The sequence below is a fragment of the Necator americanus genome, chromosome III (genome assembly GCF_031761385.1).
Source record: "Necator americanus strain Aroian chromosome III, whole genome shotgun sequence".
NCBI lineage: Eukaryota > Metazoa > Nematoda > Chromadorea > Rhabditida > Ancylostomatidae > Necator > Necator americanus.
Window position 1 is genome coordinate 34,027,124 of NC_087373.1, and position 19,376 is coordinate 34,046,499.

The 19,376-nt window shown below is 42.6% G+C and overlaps 4 protein-coding genes across 8 annotated transcripts; 3 read left to right on the top strand and 1 right to left on the bottom strand.

Moving 5' to 3' along the window:
- Positions 1-697: 697 nt before the first annotated feature.
- On the top strand, positions 698-6,163 carry RB195_011842 (uncharacterized protein; the record flags this gene model as incomplete). 3 transcript variants are annotated; one of them, XM_064193425.1, is made up of 14 exons in its annotated part: positions 698-835; positions 896-1,017; positions 1,893-2,001; positions 2,069-2,199; positions 2,259-2,385; positions 2,578-2,692; positions 3,509-3,598; positions 3,666-3,781; positions 4,282-4,363; positions 4,421-4,521; positions 5,030-5,293; positions 5,371-5,628; positions 5,797-5,955; positions 6,083-6,163. In XM_064193425.1, 14 exons carry the CDS (start codon positions 698-700, stop codon positions 6,161-6,163), a joined length of 1,893 nt encoding a protein of 630 aa, XP_064051008.1. The 3 variants fall into 3 exon arrangements, with proteins under 3 accessions (XP_064051008.1, XP_064051009.1, XP_064051010.1); XM_064193427.1 differs by having other exon boundaries at positions 3,708-3,781; XM_064193426.1 differs by having other exon boundaries at positions 2,069-2,151.
- Positions 6,164-9,778: 3,615 nt separating this feature from the next.
- On the top strand, positions 9,779-12,322 carry RB195_011843 (uncharacterized protein; the record flags this gene model as incomplete). 3 transcript variants are annotated; one of them, XM_064193430.1, is made up of 5 exons in its annotated part: positions 10,419-10,491; positions 10,555-10,557; positions 10,626-10,699; positions 10,770-12,066; positions 12,120-12,322. In XM_064193430.1, 5 exons carry the CDS (start codon positions 10,419-10,421, stop codon positions 12,320-12,322), a joined length of 1,650 nt encoding a protein of 549 aa, XP_064051013.1. The 3 variants fall into 3 exon arrangements, with proteins under 3 accessions (XP_064051011.1, XP_064051012.1, XP_064051013.1); XM_064193428.1 differs by lacking the exons at positions 10,419-10,491; positions 10,555-10,557; positions 12,120-12,322 and adding an exon at positions 9,779-10,031 and having other exon boundaries at positions 10,602-10,699; positions 10,770-12,092; XM_064193429.1 differs by lacking the exons at positions 10,419-10,491; positions 10,555-10,557; positions 10,626-10,699; positions 10,770-12,066; positions 12,120-12,322 and adding an exon at positions 9,779-10,267.
- A 361-nt stretch (positions 12,323-12,683) lies between these two features.
- RB195_011844 (uncharacterized protein) lies at positions 12,684-13,718 on the top strand (the record flags this gene model as incomplete). Its single annotated transcript, XM_064193431.1, has 1 exon — positions 12,684-13,718. The coding sequence occupies one exon, from the start codon at positions 12,684-12,686 to the stop codon at positions 13,716-13,718; it is 1,035 nt and encodes a 344-aa protein (XP_064051014.1).
- A 628-nt stretch (positions 13,719-14,346) lies between these two features.
- RB195_011845 (uncharacterized protein) lies at positions 14,347-14,808 on the bottom strand (the record flags this gene model as incomplete). Its single annotated transcript, XM_064193432.1, has 1 exon — positions 14,347-14,808. One exon carries the CDS (start codon positions 14,806-14,808, stop codon positions 14,347-14,349), a length of 462 nt encoding a protein of 153 aa, XP_064051015.1.
- Between the last annotated feature and the right edge of the window lie 4,568 nt (positions 14,809-19,376).

Genomic DNA, 19,376 nt, shown 5'->3' on the forward strand with positions numbered 1-19,376 from the left:
AGCGACGCGATGGTTCTGCCTCGATCATCACCGTAAGCAATAAAACGACCGTGACACGAAGATGTACTGTTTTCTAGTTCGGAATAAGGTGGCAAATTCAGAGGAAGCATCAGAAGCGACTAAATGCTGCGTTCTTTAGATAAGAAATTAAAAATACTTCACGCCTTTTCAGGATGCAAACAATTATCTTAAAATTGAAAATCTGAGGTTTGAACAAGTATCTCTTTTTAAAATGTAGGGAAAGTCGCGCACGTATCAAGCCTCAAAACCACTTCTTTTTATCAGAAGCTACCATGTAGAGTTTGTTGCGATTCGACTAGTGTGGAACACCAATTTTATACTAGTCTTTCCTAGCTCTCCTCCGATGATGGGTACATTAATCGCATAATTCCTCTCTTTGATAAAGCACCAGTTTCCTTGCGAGACCTACGGGTTCACATTGCTAGACCTAGACCTTTTGTTTATCACTTTATAAGCACTAGTTCTGCACTGAGATGGGAAAATTCGAAAGGGCATTCTCAGGAAAGATTAGGAACTTCTAACGATTCTATTTTCAAATAAATTATTCTCAAAGGTACATATCGTTCTTTACTCGATGGGTCCTCCAACGGACTACCAAGATATGTGTGCTCTTCAAATGAATTGCAATGAAATGCACAAATTTGATGTGTGTGGATGATCAGGGTTGGGAAGATTCATGGATGAGACTGTGGGATGTTCGTTTTCTCTTGAACATGGTGCAGAGATACCGTTCGTACGTCTTCTGCCTGGTGAAGCAGTAAAGTCGTATGGAGGGTTTGAAAATGAAGTATTTGTACTTCTTACTAACTATAGGGTATGTTATTCTGATCACATCGATCAGTAGCACGTTGTACATTTGACCTACTCTATTTAGATATGTCTTGTCACCGTCAAACATCATATATTACGCGCCATCCCGCTTGTAGCAATCGAATCAGTGCATTTATCTGATCCGTCGACCATACTCATAAAGAGTAAGATTGGAGGGACAACAAGGTAGTTGAGTTTTCCTTTATTTCCTTTTTTTTTTTGCTTCGTCTCTTCATATGCAATGTTTTAACGTCCAAAGTTTTAATGTCAGGGCGAAGTGCTGAAAGAAGGGATATGTCTCGACAAGAAATATATTTGTCACCTGCGTGAAGCAAAACTATGTGGTGTAGTATCGCCATAAGATTTCCTAAGTCGTCCAATGCATCTAGGGAACAAAAGTGAGAAATTGCTTTCAGCACTCTAGCAGCGAAAAGATCAGGTTTCCATAAACACTTCCAACAGAATTCCAATGATCTATCACGATAACAAGAAGACTACATGGATACTTTGAATAGTGTGACGTTTTGCAATATTTAGGAATGGTACGACTAGATTATCATCGTACACATCATTTTTCTTCTTTTTCCATTTCATGAAGTTTCTTCACCACAAAAATACCCCAGAAACAAGGCAGATCAAGCAACGCAATGAAATTGCGTTCAATGTTGTCTATGCTTTTAGATACCATTTCCTAGCAGGAATCTAGTTCACATTTAATTAAGACCACGCAGGGGAAGTCGTCGCTGAGTTTTTTTCTTTTCTATGGACAATTTGATTTCACGGTCTCGAGTATGGAGCATTCTTATCAAAAATTAGCTTCTTTGTGACTACGGTTTTAAGACGAACGAATATTCATTTTGAGCTGTAGGAACGCGAAAATGTGTTCAATAGTAAATGAATGATAAACTCGATCATAAACTATAAGTAGTAGTAATGCCTACAAACAACAGTTCGGGTAGCCCTCTATCTCCTCCGCAAACAAAGTAATTTCGTAAGGGCTGTAATATACGTGAGTGTAGCTTCTACAACTTACTTAACCTCTAACTTTAAAAAAAGTTCAGTGTGCGAGGGAAGTCGCATGAAAATGCTGGTGCTTGGTACAGCCTTCTGAATGAGGCTATAAATCCAAAGGAATGTGAGGCACTTTTTGCCTGGACTTTTGCGAAAGCGGTTGGTTTAACGATTCGTCCGATTCTGTTTCCTATTCCAACAAATTATTTTAGTTTTCTTTGTTTAGGTGAAGCAATCGCATTTTTGTACCACAAATCCTATACTAGTGGATGAAGAAGAGCTTGTTCGCAGAGATTTCAAGCGACTGGGGTATGATGTTGATCACTTCAGAATTTGTGATGACAATCGATCGTTCGTGTAAGTTGATATCACAATGGCAGTTCTTTCAATTTTTATATTAGAGTTGCGGCTTTCAGGTTGTGTTCTACTTACCCGGAGGTTATGGTTGTCCCAAAGGGGATTTGCCACAAGGATCTTGCTGACAGAGCTGACAGTCTTTGCAAGAAACGCTGGCCCGCTGTTGTTTGGAGATGCAAGGCTACGGTAAGAGTACGACGTTATCTGTGTAGTATCTGAAGTAAGCTATTGAAGATTGCAGAAAGTGAACTTGTAAATATATGCACTTTTACTTGATGGGGTCTTCTGTCAAGTCTTCTGTGCCGAATAGCTCATTATACGCTGCAATATTCGCTGCAAGTCATTCCCTGAACCGGACCGAAATGAGTTATATTGTAGGGGTCCGTCTTGCTTCGCAGCAGTCAGCCGAGGCTGGCTATCTTCGGATGGAGGAATTCTTGGGATGACAAGTTCTTCCAATTAATACATAGCTACATCGACAAGTACGCACCTGGTTGGTAACTACATTTTCAGCCTGGTCCATGAAAAGAATATTGCAGCCTAGAACAGTATAAGTTAGTTTTCAATATTACAAACCTAGTTAGCAGTTAACCATAAAGTTTTACACCAATTTTTGGTTGTGCCTTCTCCGCAGAATTAAAATTAAAAGTGGTAGTTGGTTTCACTAATAGAAATAGTGCACCTACACACGAGTTTGGGTTTTCGTTTTTTTAATCCTCCGTTCCTACAACTCATTGTCATGCGTTAGCGCTGCTTCAAATTATTCGCTTCCAACCGTTCCCTTTCTCTTAAATGAGTACTGAAATAAAATTTGTTCATTCGACAAAGTGATCATATATCCACCAGGCCAAGTCGCACCAAAACTTGCTTGTATTTGAAGTGCACTTTGTCAACGTAACAATGCAAGCGGGCTTGTTCTATACGAAATTAGGCTGCTCAGGTCGAGATGTATGTTTGCTCTCTCATTAACAGAGGACAGATCTTTCTAGGACATTCCGCTGAACTCATGTACAGTGGATGCCTCGAAATCACCTTTACTCAACCAAACCTTCCATCTCTAACGGGTCTGTAAATTGATACAAGGCTTATATGTAGATAATAACATGACAGTAAAATTATTTGCATCTCAAGGAGATCGATCAACGGAAAGCACTCTCCTTTGCCCTTTGATTCTTATTGTTAACCTTTAAAAAGACGCTGCTCCGTATTGGGTACTACTTAGATGCGTGCCCTATATTTGAAGCAATTGTTTAAGCTTCAGATACTCGTTCTGTCGCTAAACATCGTCGCTCAAAATTTTATCATTCAGGTAAAGATCTCGTGAACTTTGACATTCGACCAGCATCCCGTGACCCTCGACATTTAAGAACACCTGTAGAGGGCGTAATGCATTGCCGTAGTATGTATTCTCCTTCTTTTGGTTTCTAGTTCAATTTTTCTTCTTTGTCTCCACAAAATATCTCTAGAACATCAACAAAAGACTCGTTATGAGGTTCTCATGTTACCAGATCTCGATTATGTACAAAGATCCTTCAGCGAGTTAATAGATCTTCTCTCTTCAGATCAACTTCTATCAGATCAGGTATGTATGTATGCACGTATTAGAATGGGAACTGTTGATTGGACGTATATATATATATATATATATATATATATATATATATATATATATATATATATATATATATGTACGTATATATGTATGTATATATACATATGGGCGGGTGTAGTGTAGCGGTTAGAGGTTCCGCTTCCTGCACAATCGACAGGAGGTTTGAATCCGCACTAGTGCTCACCAAGCTTTCATCCCTCCGGGGTCGATAAATTGGTACCAGGCTTGTCTGGGAGGATAAAAGCACTGACTTGATCCTCGGCTGGCCCCTGCAAGTCATTGTATAGGCCAACACGCGCTGAATTGAAGTGAACGTGGAGGCGCATCCCAAGCGAATTGATCAACGCCAGAAACTTTATCCTTTATCCTTATCCTTATCCTTATATATATATATATATATATATATCCAGTCAGCAGAGTTTTCCCATTCTAAGAGTGTTGTGCAATACTGTGCTGTCTCACCTTTTCAGGACTTAGTGGACAAAAAGTGGTTCAGAAGTGTGAAAAAATTGCTCGACTGCGCCAAGAAATGTGTCGACTTTCTTTTCGATGGTATTACACATGTTTTCACCATCATGTTGAGGCACATATGAGGCGGCTTCTGTTTAGGACACTCTGTGCTAGTGCACTGCTGCGAGGGTTGGGATCGCACCCCGCAAATAGTTTCGCTCGCTAAGATCATTGGCGACGAATACTATAGGACAATAAAGGTTTGCACTAAAAGGTGTAGTTTTCCAAATTTTTTATGGATATGAAACATGTGTTTTGCGGTCCCCCATTATAGTACCTGCAGTTGATCTCTGCTTGTTGCACCACGGAACACTTTGTTAGTGAGGAAATCTGTTGTTGTTGTCTTTTGTTTGAGATGCTGGAAAAAAAATTGCGGGTGATACACAGTCCTCCGTACTAGTCTGGATTTCTGTCTTCTGCATTTACCTTGGGATAGCGTCTCAAGATTTTCTTGACTCCTCGTTTCCTTTACCATGCGTCGGTGCCTTGCACAAATCCAAATGCGCGACCTGATTCTCCCGAACAATCCAAACCCACGCATCCTTAGCCAGCGCGGATTATTGCAAGATATTTTGTCAAGTGTAGTTCAGGGAATTAGGCCGTGGCCCGAAATGAACATTTTGACAAAAGAAATGCAGAATTTCCTCGTTGTTTGTGAACAACTATCGGAATGCTCTCGTTGCATTGTTTTATTTTTTTTGTTTCCAGGGATTCGAGGCACTCATTCGGATTGAATGGGTCGCATTTGGGCACAAATTTGCAGAGCGCAACGGTATCTATAGAAAGGATTTGAAAACTAAACAAGGGGACGTTACATCGCTCGCGGATGATCCAAAAACATTGGTGGATTCGATCCAAATCTACCGAAGGAGTGAAAAGAAACTGTCCCCCATCTTTTTGCAATTTCTCCATGCAGTTCGTCACTTGATGCAAAAATTTCCCACCGCATTTCAGTTTAATGAAAAATTTTTAGTGAGTTGACCACTCTCTAATTTTTCTTACCTGGTTATGTTTTGGAATTCCATGAAGTTGATTAGAAATCATTTCAGATTCAACTTGCTTACCACGTGTACTCTGGTCTAGTTGGTCCGTTCATTTTTGATAGCCTTCGAGAGTCGAGAGATTTGGCAAAGGAGATGAACGAAGAAGTGATATCGTTCTGGTATTATATAAACAAAACTAACTGCATTTCCATAAACGCTTTCTATGACAAAACTACCGTCGGTAAACTGCCCACTAATGGAATCGCCGACAACATGAGGGTGTGGTCGGAGTTATACAGCGATACGTTTTTCGATGAAGTCTTTGTAAGTATATGGATTCATTTTCCTTCTGTCGATTAGATTTGTTAATTTTGTCTGCAGTTGTCTGCTCAAGAATTTTGTGCCATTGTAAATCTTTAGTACTAACAATCCCCTATTTGTGCCCTAGCTTCATAGATGGAGGTCGTAAGTCGATCCATTAGTCTTTTTTAGGTTCATTCATCTGCAGTGCAAGGAACCGAAAACAGGTATAGAGATACGCCAATCAACTCAGCGTTCTATTCTACTTGCTCGACTCTAAGAGATGAACAAGGTTCGAGCTGCAAATTTCGACAAAAACCGTTACGCTCTGTCAATGATGATCCCAACAAGGTTTCTCTTTGGTTTCATACAATTATGTCAATTGAATTCTGCTCCTAGCGAGGTTGTGAATGTTATATAAATTATCCTCACAAATTATTCTTCGGCAATACCCTTTAAAGCATGGATAACATTTTAGACGCCGCCAGAGCCTTCTTCAATCAAGGTTAGACGTGAAGTGTCTGAATTACGTCGTGGTACAGAACTGATGCACCTGTAATTGGTAGCCTGGTATTCACATCATTCTGCTTATTTTCCTATAACACATATTATGTTAGTACTCCTCATACACTGTCCCAAAACTTGAAGAGATTTTGATTAGAATGTTGATCACGTATATGAGATCTATCGTGCACATTAACTCAATTTTCTTGTAACAAGAATTTTCCTGATTTTTTGAAGCACGCGTACGGCTTATTTTACCACCAACCGTAAGGATTTTCCTAGAAATTCTGTGCTTAGAACACTAAAGGACTTAAGCTCATACTCTTAAGGAAGATTTATTTCAGCGTGACGTTGAATCCCACTAAGATATTTGTTGTCTCTGAAAGCACGCTTACGTTTGTTAAAGAGCCCGGGTGCAGAACTTCAGCTAAATCCCGAGACATGAAGAACATTTAGCGTTCAAAAATCTCGAATAGACCTCATAAAAAGTTCGAATATACAGCGAATGTTATATCCGTCATCCACAATGAGTAATCATTCGTGATTAATGTCTCAGACCTACCCACATTAGCACTGCATTAGCCAAATCTCGGAATATTTGAAACTGCAAATGTGGAATAGTGCCTCTCTTATGAACATATTGACATATACCTAAGTTATTATCATTGTTCATAGGAGATTGCTTAGTCTGAAGCTCTTTTTTTCGTTAGAAAAGATTGGAAATTATTGTCATTGTTCGAAAGCTTGCATCTGGATTAATTTTTAAAGTATAACTGGTGGAAACATTGTACTTTGCTATTCTATTCATGTTTGAAACAGCAATATTTTTGTGTTAAGGTGTTTGTTAATTAATTGCTGAATGTTAACATGGAGTCAACTTCAAAATAAGGAAAGAATTCGAAAGAGCATGTTTTGATAGTGAGAAGTGTTTGCCGCATATCGCATGCAACCAAGCGAAAACATTTCGTTATGTCTCGCTATGAAAATTAGATTGGCTGCATACTCATGACTTTCCCAGCACATTTTTTGTATATGCTGCCAATGAAGATATTCCCATGTAACTGTTGAAGTCTCTTTCTGAAGCTCTTCAGAATCTTCTGATATTAACACATGCATTAGCGAAACGTACGCGAAAATGTATGTTTAGATGCATTGTTGCTGTGTTTCTTTTCTTCTACAGGTACATTCCATAATAGCATAAGTTTTTTTTTTCTCAAAGATCATGCTATTTAATAACGCGCTTAGTCCGTGTGCGTGTGTCTGTGTGTCACGAAAATACCCCATAATGATGCAAAACTGCATCGGTGAGGTGACGCCATATACCTGATAGGCGAGCACTCTACCTTTTCACAATTGCGCAAGGCTATGGACTCATGTATTTAGGCTTTGATAAGTCAAGTTAGTTTCTGTTATATGTTAGTGAAGGTAAATAAACTTTTATGTGAATGTATACTTCCAAATTTGCTAACTATCATGCTATATAATAACGGGCTTATTCTTTCACGTGTGTGCGTCTGTGTGTGTCTCAGTCAAGACATTCCAAAAAGAAAGGGATGCGTTTCCATTTTGTCGGATTGGTGCGCGGGAGCCCCAATGCAGTAAAATTGGGCGAGACGGGTCCCACGGGGACGAATTATTGCCCCGAAGTCAGACAGCTACAAAATGGGGTGGAAAGGGTCCCACGACGCCGGAATGGTGCGCTGGTGCCAGAAAGTCATAGAGTGGGGCAAGACGGGTCCCAGGGCGTCGCATTGGTGCGCGGGAGCCCCAACGGTAGAATGGGTTTCTATGACTTACCCGCGTATCTATTTCCAAGTATATTTCCCTGGTGCTGCTAACATCCTTTCTTCAAAAAGGGGAAACACACATACAAACGGCTTCTTAAATACAGTACCAGTCAACAGTTTATGTGGTCTGACGTAGAGTGCTATCTTCATCACTACGATGACGATATTCACGTCATTTCATGTTAGCACATCATTCTGTGCTGTGTTGAGAGTGGAGGGAACTCATACTTCGAATAATGTTGCCAAATTGGGGAGGCTTCAGAGAAACATAGAAGTAAAATCAAGTTTCTTTGTTCTCCGAATTTAGTACTGATGCGTTTAGGAAGAAAATCTTGAAATCCCTCATCTATGCCTAAATTTTTGAGGAAAAAAATAGAAGAAAGCGTTAAAAGGAAAAAAAAACAATTATAATTTTACAAAACAAGTCACTACTGTCATTTCTTATTCATCGGTGAAGGCGAGCGAATCGAACACTACAGAAAGTCTGAAGTCCTGCTTTAGCCGGACGTTCAGACTGGTGAATAATAACAAGAATTCAATAGATTTGCAACAAGAACAAGTGTGAAATAGAAGAGAGTGGAAAAATAAAGGTGAGTGTAAATTGTGTTGTGCAGGCAAAATCTGCGATATAGAGCAAAAAGAGAGAGAGAGAGAGCAAGGAAGGGGAATAGGAAGTGCCGTAAATTCTAATCTTCCTTCGCTACCATTCCCCGCAATGATGTACAAACCACAAGATCCCAATTCTCAAGTGTCACTCTTCGTGATACGGAGAGTTCAAAAAACAATGTCGTCATCTCGATAGACTTTGGGTCAAGACAGGAAAGGCTGCGGGGTTACACAGAACAATGATCACACGACTGAATTGCGAACTTCCTAGTTGCCTGGTTCTATACTTACGGGTAAAAACACATAAGCTCTCCTCTTCTGCTCTCCTCTCAGAAGATCCACGGGTATTCAAAATACGTCCTATCATAAGCAATGTAGGCGGGCCTACTGATAGAATATCGTGGCTTTTAAACGTTATACTTGCTCCGTTGCTTAAGTATGTTCTCGCGCATTTATCCAACACCAACATGTTTCTTGAGCAACTTCGAAGAGCGCGCTTAGAACGTTGAATCTTTCTATATCACTTCTCTTTACACCAATGTCTCAAACAGCGCTGCAATGCAGGCCGTGTTCGAGCTACTCGTAGAACACGAAGACATTCTAAACCTGTACGGGTTTTCTATAAGGCAAATCATGACGCTCCTGGATGAATGTCTAAAGTGCTCTATATTTCGCTGGTCGGGACACTAACTACAGACAGGTCAGGGGCAATGACTAACTCCCACACTAGCCACTGCATTCATGTCTAAAATAGAAGAACCCATCCTGGAACGGAAACCTTTCCTGTACTGTCGTTACATTGATGACTGTTACATCATATGTTCCACTCAAGACGAGATGAACACTTGTTTCGAGCTTCTAAACCAGCAATCCCTTACATACACGTTTACATGGGAGAAACCCAAAAAAGAAAATTGGCTGTCCTTCCTTAACATGGAAATACAGTGGTCCAACGGTGATTGGAAGATACGATGGTTTCGAAAACCTAGTAGTAAAAACATATTATTTCACTGTTTTTCAGCTCACCCTTGGAAAACAAAGAAATCAGTCATTCGGAACATGTTTAGGACATCCGTAAGGGTGACATCTGATCTTCAGAAGAGGATCGATGCGGTTAACCTAGCGCAGCGGATCGCAACCTCTAATGGTAACATTGTTGATGTACCTCGTAGGCCATGTCTTATTGCGCAGCGAGATTATGCCAAGGTGGATGACTAAAAAAAAATCAATTTCTGCTTACCTTTCATAACCGACGACCTGAGTAAGGCGATAAGGGCATGGTTATTTGTGGTCTCGATGACCAAGTGAGAATTGTGGAAATACCTCGCACAAATCTCAAGAAGCAGTTAGTGCGAAACAGAATGTACTATCGCGTTTGCCTGACTCAAAACTGTGAAATATGTCCATTTGGTAAGGCAGACGACTGCATGGCCTCTGGTGTAGCTTATTTGTATTTGTGCAAAACATGCGGCGAAGAATATATTGGCGAAACAGGACGATCCCTTTGCGTTCGTATTAAAGAACATCTAGGTGGGATGAAACATTCAAACGCAGCGACCCATCTCGGAGCCCATCGCAGAAAATGTCATGAAAATGCTCCTTTCTGCATAGCTGTCACAATCCTATCGTACGAATCCGAAAATGTAGCTCGCAGAACCTTAGAGGCCTTTTGGCTAAACGCTAAAAGTCCAAAAATGAATAGAAAGGAAGAATGCATAGCCGTGACCAACGAGCTGGCTCTGTATCAAGACCTTTGCGGGTTCTGATCTACGGGGTCATATCCGGGTCGCATCCGAATTAGTATTAGCGGAGCGATTTTATCACGCGGAATTCCACTAATATCACGGCAACGCGGCTACCTAGGCAAGCACAACGTTTTGGACTCTTGGCTTCGATTTTGGATGTAGCATCTTAAGGATGAGGCATTTGAGAGGATATATCACAAATGATCTGACTTTCCAGGCTCTGACGAAGGCGACGACGCTGAAACGTTAGCCGTAATAAAGTTTTTTTTAAACAATCTTGGCTGTTGCTGAATTGGACTATCAATAAGCAGGTAAAATAGTTGTGTAGCATGTAGAATATGAGTGCGAGTCTTAGGAAATCACAGCCGATTGTCTGCAGCCGAATCTGTGCCTTTCGAATGGGCTGTTGTTAGGGCAGAGCACCTATATCATAGGTCTGTTGTGGTCATTATGGTGAGTCCATCCCACAGATATTGCGTTTATTGTTTATTGGCAGCGAATCAAAACACAAACTACGGTTAAGAGGAGTAGTGACAATACGAGCTGCCCTGGCGGTACTGGGCGCAGCTATAAAGGTGTTAGTCAAAGACCGAATCCCTTGGGACAAGGTCAAGGTTCGACTTCCCAACGGCCCTCTTTAGGGCTCGCAAGCCCCCAAGTCGAAGACACCAGTTACGAGCCTTGCGCTCTAAGGTCGAGACGAAGGGGTAAGAATCTGTGGTCCGCTTGCGAACTGCAGAAACTGCCACTGGAAGTCGAACGGTACAGACAGGTCTGTGGACGCGTACAGTGGGCACCCCTCGCGCAAGCTTGGGAGCGCTCACGAAACTGTAACGATGCGCAGCGTAGCATTAACGCCCTCAAGGCGGCATATGCGAAGCTGTGCAAAAGAAATACACAGGCAACCGGTGCAACTGTACCGTTACCAGTGGTAAATAAGAATGTGACGGAAAGGAATAGAGAGGAGTCAATGGAGAGGGGAAACCCTAGCCAAGAGACCTCCATTTCGGATGTGGGTGGAAGGAGTCAAACGACTCCGGAAGCCTGTGTAACTACCTCGAGGACGTTCAAACTCTGGAGCTTACTACTCCAGAGATTTGAAAAGTTCTACGCGACAGCGACCACTTCCGAAGACCGAGTCCCAATAAGGAGGCCAAAGGGCGAAATCCCTGCGGATCTTCTTGAGATTGGCAACGGCATCTTAAACGCCAAGATGCCAGAGCGGCTCTCAAATGGGAAACACTTCCTCAGCAAGTTGAATGTGTCAGTCTACGCGATTGCCCGTGCAATTGCTGCGACGGCGGACAAAATGAATAAAGACGAGGATAGTGTTAACCAAAAACGAACTCTGAAAGAAGCGGTAGAGTCGAGAGGTACTCTCGTAAGCATGATTACATCGCTCGAACATGAGCTGGATCGAATAGATGCGCGTAGGCGAGGAGAAAGAACCCGACCCCCAAGTCGGAAGTACCTTCGAATTGCCGAAATGCATGACGTGCGCGGTGGAGCAAGTCTGAGGAGGCTCCTGAGGGAACTCATGGACCGCCTCGCTACTACGCAAAGTACGATCAAAAAACTGGAGGATACGATGCGCAGACAATTTGTCCGTCACAAAGGATCCTCGTATGTTGTCAGGGACCGAGCTGATCGCGGTACCACTTCGGTAGTACCAGTTACAAGCATCCGCGAGTACTGGGAACCCATCGTGGGAGAACATAAGCTTTTTCAAGTAAGCCCAGCGCAAAAAGAAAGGGCCGGCGATCAAGGCGAGTCAGAAACTCCGAGAAAGTCCGTAGAGCTTAATGAAGAGGAATGGCGGCGTTTATTCAACAAAGTCAGACCTTAGAAGGCGACCGGACCGGACGGTATTCAGGGCTTCTGGTGGAAACACCTCACGGCTGCCAAGACGAGGCTGATCTACTGGTGTCAAAGGGCACTGGTGAAGCCGAGGAAGGTAGTGCCAGCGTGGGTGTGTCAAGGCAGAGTGGTACTGATACCGAAGGAGATGAAGACGAAACAGAGCTTGAGGGGCCCAGGCGACTACCGGCCAATAGCTTGTTTAAATATCTGTTATAAGATCCTGACAGCCAGTAAGTCAACACGCATACTTCAAACCATAGGTGATCGGTTCCCCCGAGAACAGATCGCGCTAAGGCAGGGTATATGGGGATGCACGCATGCCCAAGCCCTGAACCAGACTGTCATAAGAGACTCTCTTAAGCACAAACAGGAGCTACACATACTTTGGGTGGATCTGACCAAAGTTTTTGACTCACTTGCACATGGCGCCATTAAATGGATCATAAAGCAGTGGGGAATAGCCTCAGACCTACGCAAGCTACTCTCGCAGATCATGGGTCTGTAGAGTGTGAAATATCACGGCTTTACAAATGGCAAGCTAGTGAAGAGTCGTCGACTGCGGATCAGAAATGGTCTTATGCAGGGAGACACTTTGAACCCGCTGCTATTCTGTCTAGCCATTGCTCCTGTCTCTTACTGGATTCAACGCCACACAATGCCATACACAACAAAAACAAGGAACCGTACCAACGGGGCCCTCCAGGTCGAACATATCCTCTACATGGACGACCTGAAAATTTACTCACCTAACAAGGATGATATGACGCTAGCGAGGCGAGGAATCCAAGACATGTTTGGATCACTAGGGCTGGAACTCAACACACGAAAGTGCGCTTCACGTAGTCTAAACTGCGCTTCCTCCGGGCAAGTGCAATTGGACAATATTCCAATTCTTGGAGGAGCAAAAGAGTTGCATAAGTATTTGGGTGCTGAGCAGAACAGCTTAGTCCGCGTCGGGGAATTATTTGACAGAGTGGTGAGTGCAGCGATGGAGACCGCTAAGCGACTTCAGCGACCTGACGGTTCGCCAGAAAGTCAGGTCCAGAAAGAGCTGTTCTCCAGCGACCTGACGGTTCGCCAGAAAGTCAATGGGTTCAACCAAATAGTGATCCCAAAGCTTAAATACGCCATCTCGTGTGTCATTTTTGGAGCCGGCAAACTAAGTACGCTCAAAAAACGTGCAAACAGATTTGACGCGAAGGTCCGCAAGGTTATCGAAGAGTCTCATTTGAGATTCCGAAGCAACTGCGCGGCAAGGCTGTATGTAGACAAGGAGTCAGGAGGACTCGGACTGAAGTCAGTGGAAAATGAGCTAGAGATTAGCATCGCGTATTCGTGGTGCTATCTAGCAACGAGCACCGACCTCCTGGTCTCATACGAGTTGGCTGAGTGGTTTCATGCGAGCAATAAACGATCAATAATTTCGGACTTCCAGAAGGTACTTGTTACCAATGGACTCGAACGAAGAGTGTCAAGAGCGATTCTAACGAGTCGTCGTGGACAGCAAAACGTACTTCAACGCAACTGGGGCCGCGCGAGCGATCTCTGCGCTGATCCGAACCAGGTGGGCTCAGCACCAATTACTGGCTTGAAGAAGCAAAGAAGTAGCTAGCCGTGCGCTGCCGAAGCGGGGACGGAGCGATGAGTGGTCAGCTGGGTTATACCTAAAGGACTCGTTCCTGTGGTCAACGAGGGGGTATACCTCATTCGAAATTCTGAGGAACGTATGGGCCGTCCAAGAGGGCTCTCTGCTTACTAGTAGCAGCGCGGCAGGCAGAGCCTGTATGCCTAACGGTAGAGGGATCTATCAAATGTAATGCTTGCCCAAAGCTTTTGAAACCGCAGAGCACATTGTGTCAGCCTGCAGTAATTGGCGAACGAACATCATGGTCGAAAGACATGATGATGTCGCTCAAGTACTATACTCATCATTAAGGAAAAAGTACAAAGTTAGAATGACAGTGCACACTCATGAACCGCATGTCGTTGACTTGCCTCATACAGTGATACTCTGGAGTAACTCGCTCTGGGCCAGTAGGGGACTAACTCAGAATAGACCAGACCTCATTTTGTGGGATAGTAGCTAATCGGATCTGGATCGTCGAGGTTTTGGTCTCATGGTTTACCCGTGTCCTCTCACAGGAAAAGAGAAAGCTTTGCAAGTATGGGGTGGACAGCACTCTACCGGAAGACACGAAGGTGAGTGAATTCCACCCTGGACCAAATCCGAAGGCGGTACTTCAAAAAGATAAAAAGTGCAGAGTTGATGTGATTTCTATCGTAACAGGCACTTGTGAAGAAATCACACCCAACTTAAGCACTAGTGTCCAAGCTTTGGAGTTACCTGACAGTACAGACGTCTTGATCGAGAACATGCAGAGAGCGGCAAATGGGTACAAATAGAATGGACAAATGTCATCTGTCCAATCAGTGAGCAGAGCGAAACAGGATAACTCGTGAACACATGATACTGATGAGGCATTACGGCCATTAATGCTAGTAAGATCTATCCATCGGTAAGCGGTAGCCTGATGATTTTGGGATCCGGCCCAGATTTCTAGTCGAAAGATAGGAAGAGCAGCAGCCTGTCGTTGTCGAATGGGTAGTGTGTCCAAGGTAAAAATGAATGATAAACGAACATCAAGAGAGAGTTCACTAAGGCTAGTATAAGGTAAGAATGACGCAGTTGGTGGAACACTCATCCGGTTCGAGATTCCTGGAGCTGGAGTACTATCATCGGAGTAGGCTGCACCGAAGCACCGCTGAACGTGAATATGGACGGTGAGAATATGACTTATGCCACGGAGCCATGTAAGGACACTGTGCCTTGTTGGCGGTACACAAAGTTCTCATAGTGAAAACTTATTAAGCTGCACACGGTGAGGTCGTCAGGGTACCGGATCCTAGTAACTCGGCGCTAGGACATCTTTTGCAGCTGGTAACCACAATAAAATCAGTGGGAATCTCGACCAGCTCGGAACGGCACTGTGGTAAAGGTGGGAGACTCTGACGCGCATGAGTGGATTAACGAGATTCCCATCGTCTCTAACTACTATCTAGCGAAACCACAGCCAAGGGAATAGGCTTCGAAAAAAAATAACCCGGTTGAGCCTGACTCTAGTTTGACATTGTGAACAGTCATGAAAGGTGTAGCATGGGTGAGAGACTTCGATCGCCAATGAAATACCACCACTTTCATCGATTCTTTACTTATTTGGTAAGAAGAGGATTGAGTTTCAGCTTTTTTTTTTCTTTGTCTTATGCAAAGCCACCTGGTGGCATTGCTACTCTCGCCAAGACGGCGTGGAGTTTGACTGGAGCGGTACATCTGTCAAATCGTAACGCAGGTGTCCTAAGGCTAGCTTAGAGAGGACGGAAACCTCTCGTAGAGCAAAAGAGCAAAAACTCGCTTGTTCTTGACTTTCAGTATAAGTACAAACCACGAAAGCGTGGCCTATCGATCCTTTTAATTCAAATAGTTTCTGGTAAGAGGTGTCAGAAAAGCTACCACAGGTATAACTGGTTTGTGGCAGCCAAGCGTCCATAGCGACGCTGCTTTTTGATCCTTCGATGTCGACTCTTCGTATCATTGCGAAGCAGAATTTGCCAGGCGTTGGATTGTTCGCCCCATAATAGGGCTCGTGAGCTGGGTTTAGACCGTCGTGAGAGGGTTAGTTTTACCCTAGTGTTGACTAATTGATGCAATACTAATCCTGCTTACTACGAGAGGAACAGCAGGTTCGGAAATTTGATTCATGAACTTGACCGATCGGTCAATGGTCCGAAGCTAACATCTGGGGGATTATGACTGAACGCCTCTAAGGTAGAATCCCACCTAATCAAGGTAGCAGTAACTTTGTTTCCTGGTGTCGGAAGGCAACTCTATCTCGTGGCAACATGAGAGCTTATGCCCTAGTATGTAGCCTTGCCGGTATGGATAATCGCTGCTTATTGCCAAAGCCAGATCACTCTGGCTCAATGTCAGAGCGCAAAATCACATGTCCATGGCAAGATATACTGATCAAGATGTATATAGCAGGGTAGTGTTTGTATTCTGCGATCTGTTGAGACTGTTCTATGATTGGGTGTCTTATCCAAATACATAGAAGTCTGTGTTAGTTCAATGTTTAATGAACGAGTTCTTTTTAAGTTTAAAAGGATGCTTCATTTACATTATATATAAATTTACAAATAGTTGTACTGGTAGTTAGCAGTGAGCACTAGTTATTAGATTACTTCTTGTGCTCTTAATTGATTCGATGGCATAGGTTTTTGCAGCAACAGAATTTGATCAATGTAGTTACTTGAGTCGAATATTTGAGTAATGCATCTCGCACATACCCTTACTATACTATACACGTATACTACTATACTCGTAATATTGCTACGTTGACCTCATGTTCCGATGATAGTGAGTGACATTTGTGTTAAAGGGCGGATGTACCACAGTCGGTGACAGGTCTGCACGATCGGTGGTTTGAATCCGCCCTTGTACCCACCGAGCGCTTGATTCCTTCGGGGTCGTTAAATTGGTACCAGACCTGTCTGGGAAAATGAAGACACTGACACATTGGCTAGCGCCCGCAACTCACTTGATAGGCTAATAACACATTCGTAAACTTTCTGAATTAAAATGAACGTGGTGGTACATGCCAAACGGATTTGTTAACGCCAGAGACTTTGTCCTTTTTTTTATTGGCGTTGAATATTTAAATGTGATCAACGTATGTTATCATTTCAATATGTGATCAGCTTAAAAATTAAGCTATTATTTCATATTGCGGAATATTGTTGAGAATTTTGTATGAATTAATGTGTGTAACCTTAAGTTGGTATGTAATTAAGAGCAAGGTAGAAATATTCTTTTAGATCAATTCTTATGCTCTCTATTATTGTTCAATCCCAAAAGTTGTTGCAGTATTAGAATCCGATCAATATAGTTACTTTTGCATTAGAATAGTGTGCTTGTGCGAACTGTGCATGCGGTATAAATCATATCAACATGCGTCGTTACGGTTCTACGTTGACTCCGTGTTTTGATTTTTATGAGTATTCATTGGTGACTGAATGCTTATTGTGTTTATTCTCTGTGTGTATACAAATAAATTCATTAGGTTTGTTAGTACACATAGTATAGCATAGTATTCAAGAATAGCACTTAGTTCTTTTCCTAGTTCCAGCTAGTGTTAGTAAAACGAACAACATAGCTCGATTACTTATATTACTACATGGATAAGAGGACTCCCATACAATCCTTTTTTTTTTGGAATTTAAGTGCTGTCAATATGCAGAGGGGAACCCGAACCTGAATTCAGACCAATTTCGGGGTAATTTCGGGTACGGAACATGAGCATAACATTAACATACCGTAAAATTTAAATCTGGACGTAATTGTCACAAATCAAATGCTTTGGTTAGACACAAAAACGGTTTTGGGTGATTTTGACTTTTCTTCCAAAGATCGTTCACTGATTCAACTTATGGGCGGAATGTGTAGGATATTTGTATTGTATTCATCATTTAAGGTAACCAAGCTGGACACTGAAAAAAATTGAAAAATCGGACTTCCTCCTTCAACAGCTAAAATAGTACCACGAGTTTCACGAGTCACGCAAGCTTATCGGTCAATTTATGGAATAGTAATTAGAATTTAGATAAATAAAAAGTAGTCCATTCTGTCTCTTATATTTCTTACATTGTGTTTTGATTGCAACTTCTTCACACAAAAAAGAAAAGATTCTATCTAAAAGAGGTGGAATTTTTAAGGAAACTATGGAATTTAAAATTGGTAGTGAATCAGAGTTCTTATTACTCGGTTTTCAATAAATTTTGTTTTCCAATTTCACCGGCACAAATGAACTTGGACATTGAGAAATCGCAGCCGATTGTCTTTAGGCTTTTCCCCGTGAACTTTGTGTACTGGTATAATTCATTTAAGAGATCGAACCAAGTGTCCAATTTGGCTTGCGTTGGACATATTATGCAACAATCATCTATGTATCCGCAGTGCAAAAGAGATTTGCGTTCCAGTAGACATGAAAGCAACGGCTAATGTAGGAGCAATTTTTTGTCCCATGGCAAAGCCTCTAATCTGCCTATAGTATTGCCAAGACCAGCAAAATGCGGAACATCTCAGATATTAGCTTAGCAGCATCATCAGGGTACTCCTGACATGTACGATACGGCATATTTGCCGTATCGTACATGTCAGGAGTACCCTGATGTTCGAGAAGCAGCTCTGATGTTGGTTGCAGATAAAGCATCGGTGGGAATGTTGGTGTAGAGCGGGGTGGCGCCGAAGGATTCGATAACACAATCTCCTTCAAGGCGCGCTTTGCGGAGGTGCTCTATGAACATTTTTGTGTTTGAGAGATGTGCAGGAACGTATTGGAGTAACTGGCTGAGAACAGTGCTAAGGAACTAGGATATTCTGTTGGCGGGATCTTTAATACTGCTAATGATAGGCCTAATCTTGAAATCCCCTGTATTGCTTGAACTAAATTCGGCAGCGGAGAGCTTGTGGGCCTTGATTAGGACGTAAAGAATCGCACAAGTGGGCCGATTACATTTTAGGCGCGCGATCGAAACCGGCCATCGAAAGTAGCTAGAGTAAATCGTCTTCGTTTCTTTGGCCGTATATTAAGGAGACCGGCAGGTCGCCTTCTTCATCGAGTTCTGAGAAGTTTGTCGGGTTCGAGTTGGAGGAAGCCACATGGCCGAAAACGGAAAATCTGGACTGAGTTGGTGAAAGAGGACCTGAGGAAACTCGGCGTGGATAGGCGGTTCAGGCGAGACGTAAGGTTTCACAGTATATAGAATAGCGACGAATGGATTGATTCTGTGCAAGCTCTCGCAGAAGATCGAGAAGGTTGGGCAGAACTATATTAAAGAACGGCACACCTCGGCGAAGATGCGGGTAATCCCGTCAGGCGATGACATCAGCCCGCCGATTAAGTCAAGTAAGTAAGTGATACAATTGAACTCTGCGGTGCCAAGATTCAAAGAAGGCCCAACTTGGGACTTACATTTTTTATTATTTACAAATTGCAGCGACAAATAATTACTCACTAACCAAATTAAATATCATCACATCTGTTGGGAACTGCGTTACTCCTCGTCGTTATTATTCGCACTTTTGAAAGTATTGAATTCGAGAGGAAAATATTTGAAAAATGTGATTTAATTCAAATATATTTTGGCAGCGGAAATGATTCCAAGACTTTTTTCGATGTTGAGATTCGAAACGAAAGAATAAGCTCATCGGAATTAC